At 40.3% G+C, this 3710-nt stretch overlaps 1 protein-coding gene across 1 annotated transcript in view; it reads right to left on the bottom strand.

Annotated features, from left to right (window-relative positions):
• Nucleotides 1-267: 267 nt before the first annotated feature.
• The window catches only part of SMIM17 (small integral membrane protein 17), a 10385-nt gene continuing 6942 nt past the window's right edge, over nucleotides 268-3710 (bottom strand). Inside the window, exon 3 of the mRNA XM_008066213.2 lies at nucleotides 268-528. Within this exon, the coding sequence (XP_008064404.1) occupies nucleotides 421-528 (108 nt within the window). The 3' untranslated portion in view covers nucleotides 268-420. The remainder of the gene's footprint in view (nucleotides 529-3710) is intronic.

The raw sequence follows: 3710 nt of genomic DNA, 5'->3' as shown, positions 1-3710 counted from the left end.
ATCCTACACAAAATATCAAGAAATAGAATTCAGTACATGAAAAGACTGGTGCACCACAGCCTTAAAAATGCAAAGTAGATTTTATATTGGGAAATCTACCCGTTTTTCATTGATGCTCACTTGCACATTTCTTCACCTTCTTTGAAGTCAGGAGGCATCTTCCAGAGGGTGGAATCTTACAACTCATTAGCAGTTTTCTCAGTTGTATGCAAAATAATATGTGTTTTATAATCAATAATGTCTTAATTTCAATGAAATACAGTAATGTGAAATTTCACACCAAAAAGTTAAAAAAAAATTATTTCAAAGGATGTTGAAAGGCATTTGATAACATTCAATACCCATTCCTGATTTTTAACTGACACACTTCCTTAACATGACACAGGGCATTTATTTCAAAACAACAGCCAGCATTATAAGTTAAATGTGAAACATCGTAGGCATTCCTGTTAAAACTAAGAACAAAAAAAGCACACCCATTACCAAGACTATGGTTGTGTGTCGCGCTTTTGACCACTCCACAAAGCCCTGAAACAAAAAATAAAAGAATAAATATTGGGAAAGAAGGGATCACCACTGTTACTTGCATGATATGTGACTATATAGTTGGAAATGAAATGGCATATCAACAGAAAAGGGGTTTCAATTGAAAACTACACAATAACACAGCTAGATATAAGATAAATATACAAAAGAAAGTAGCATACCTAATACACTGTCAGATGAAATTTCAGATTAATGGAATAAAAATTTCAAAATTTCATTGGTATATAAAGCCTCACAGTTTTAAAATACCATCTATACTCTAATGATTCCCCCAAAAAAGGTATGTGTGTGTGTGTGTGTGCATATGTGTGTGTATTTCTTGAACTAAACCCCCTCTTGAATTCCCAACTATATATCTCACTGTTTGTTAATGGACATCAACAGCTTTACATGTCCCAAACAAATATCCTAATACCCATCCCCCTACCAAAAGGTCTCATGCAGTTTTCCACTCCTCTAGGCCCTTGCAAGCCTCCAACTGTGGCTTCCTGGGCCCCTCAATTTCTCTCAGCACCCATATTTAAGACATCAGCAAATGCTGTTGGCTTTACTTTCAAAACATATCCAGAATCTGACCACTTCCATTCACTCCACTACAGCAACCCTGGGCAAAGCCACCATCATCTCTCTTGGACTTCTGCTATAGACTCTTGTTTCTCATCCTGATAATCCCTTTCATTTCTTCTTCACCCAGAGTGTCCTTTCAAAAGTTGAAGTCATTCCTTGCCTTCCTCATTCCAGCCACACTAACCCCCAAGCCTTTGCAGTTTTGTTTTCTTCTGCCTGGAATGCCCTTCCCTCAGACACCCTTAAGGTATTCTCTGTCACTTCCTTTGGAAACCCTTCCCTTACTACTCTATCTAAAACAGCACACCCTCTCCAACCCAAACACAGATGCCGCACCGCCCATGCCTTTTGCCCAACTTTCTTCTTCTCCATGCCCTTATTACCACATGGCATGCTATATATGATTTTTGTCTTTTTCCCCAATGGCACTGTCAGCACCGTTAAGGTAAAGACTTTGCTGCATTCACTACTGTTTCTCCATCACCCATAACAGCAACTGGCACAGAGTATGAGCTCTACAAATATTTGTCAAGTGAATGAACAAATGGAAAGACAGATCATGATGAAGAGTGGGAAGACAGAATTTTTAACAATGACAGTTCTCCAAATTAACAATGAGTTTAGTGCAATTGCTGTTAAAATATCATGGAAGTTTGGGGAATTGACATGACATAATGAGTTATGGAAAGCTTGACAGTGGTGAACAATGAAAAAAAATCCTGAAAAAGAAGAGAAACGGAAGGGACACATACTATGAGATGTTAAAATATATTATAAATCATTGATGGACTTTACATTTCTAATCTGCGAAAAAGTAGCAATTCCTCTTTCTACCCCCCTGGATGCCATTGCATTTCATATCTCCCTTTACAACTTGGAGACAATGAACCAGTAAGCAGTTCCCAAGCCTGTCCAAGTGTCAGAAACTTGTGGGGTTGTTTTTGAAATATCTTGGGAGTTCCTCTTGGATTTTCTGATTCAGTGCATCTCAGGTAGGACCAGAGAATGTGGGTTTTTGTAAGGTTCCTCATAACCAATGCCACACAAAATTGGGCCAAGCAAACAAACATTCCTTGTATCCTTGCCTTTCTTAGCAATGACTGTAGTGGCAGCCTAACCATCCACCAGCTGAGGAAATGGCTCTGACACAACCAAACTCAGCAGCAGTAAAAAGTAAATTTGAAAAAGAATCCAGATCATCAGTATGCATTAACATAGAAGACTATCTGGAATATATCAAGTTAAAACATCACATGGCAGAATAATAATTTGGTCATAATCTCCTTGGGGGGGTTGAAAACTATGTATGCATAATAATACTATAAGAAAGGGATTGGCAATAATGCGAAACTGCCAGGGGACGGGGGGGTGGGATTGGTAGTTGAGGGAAACTGCCAGGGGAGGGGGGGCACACTTCATTAACAAGGGCACCTGCAAAACGAACATTTGTATACCTATCCCTGAATTGTACCCTATATCTTTAAAATAAAATAAAATAAAATAACTATGTATGTAGTTTAGATGAAGTTCAATAGCAGGCAAAACTAATCCATGGGAGTAGAAGTAAAGAACCATAGTTGCCTCCAGGGCAGGGAAGTGAGATTGACCAGAAGGGAAAATGAGAGAATGTTCTAGAATGATGACAACACTCAGTATCTTGATTGGGGTGTAGGTTATACAGGTGTACACATGTCAGCACTTTCTGATCTGTGCATTTTATTGGAAATAATTACACTTCAATTTCAAAACGCAAGACGATAAAATTAAGAAAATGTCATCACTGCAGGTCATCTGAAATCCAACAATTTCACACACACCACATGAAACAGACCCATGCATGCTTCACTCAGTTCCCCTTTGTTCCTGTTTTCCAAGTCAGTACAGCTGTCCTCCGGATGCTAGGGGTATTGGCTGCTAGCGGTATGGTTTACAGTTTATGTCTATGGTTGCCCCTTCTGCCCTAAGTAATGCCCTTTGCTAACAAGATTCACCTTCCTAGAGAATTACTTGGGAGGTGAACTCACCCTCCAGGGCATCCACACCCAAATATGGACTGTATGGGGTATGAAAAGCCGCCCCACCGGTTCAGAGGAGGACAGCCCTCTATCCACACTGTAGGGCTCCTGGTGGGATCAGACTGAGGCTGGGCATCCATCCAACCCTTCTGCCTCTCTCTCCTACCCTCTTCAGCTCCCCTTGCTCCCCAACAGGCTTCCCTTGAGACCATAGCCCTCAGTAAGTCACTTGCGCGCAAGTGACTTAAAGAAAATGTGCAATTCAGTCTCTGTATCAGGAAAAGATGTCTGGAAGGATAAACAGCAACTCTGTAAAACATTCTGCTGAAGTAGAATGTACACACAGAAGTGTCACACACATCTCACTGTACAGTCCAAGGAAACTTCAGATGGTGGACACCCCTATAACTAGCACCAAAACAAGAGAGGTTATCATCAGTGCTCCAAGCTTTCCAACTCACAGGTGACCACTATACTGACTTCTAATACTATGGGTGAGTGAGTTTGGCCTGTGACAGCAACATTTACATGGGCTATTGCTGAAGGGGCTAGGGGTTGTTTCCTTTTTTTTTTTTTTTTTTT

This window comes from Carlito syrichta, unplaced genomic scaffold (genome assembly GCF_000164805.1).
Source record: "Carlito syrichta isolate Samal-C Ts95f unplaced genomic scaffold, Tarsius_syrichta-2.0.1 Scaffold308856, whole genome shotgun sequence".
Classification (NCBI taxonomy): domain Eukaryota; kingdom Metazoa; phylum Chordata; class Mammalia; order Primates; family Tarsiidae; genus Carlito; species Carlito syrichta.
The sequence above is the reverse complement of the archived record's forward strand: the minus strand, read 5'-3'. Positions and strand labels throughout refer to the sequence as shown.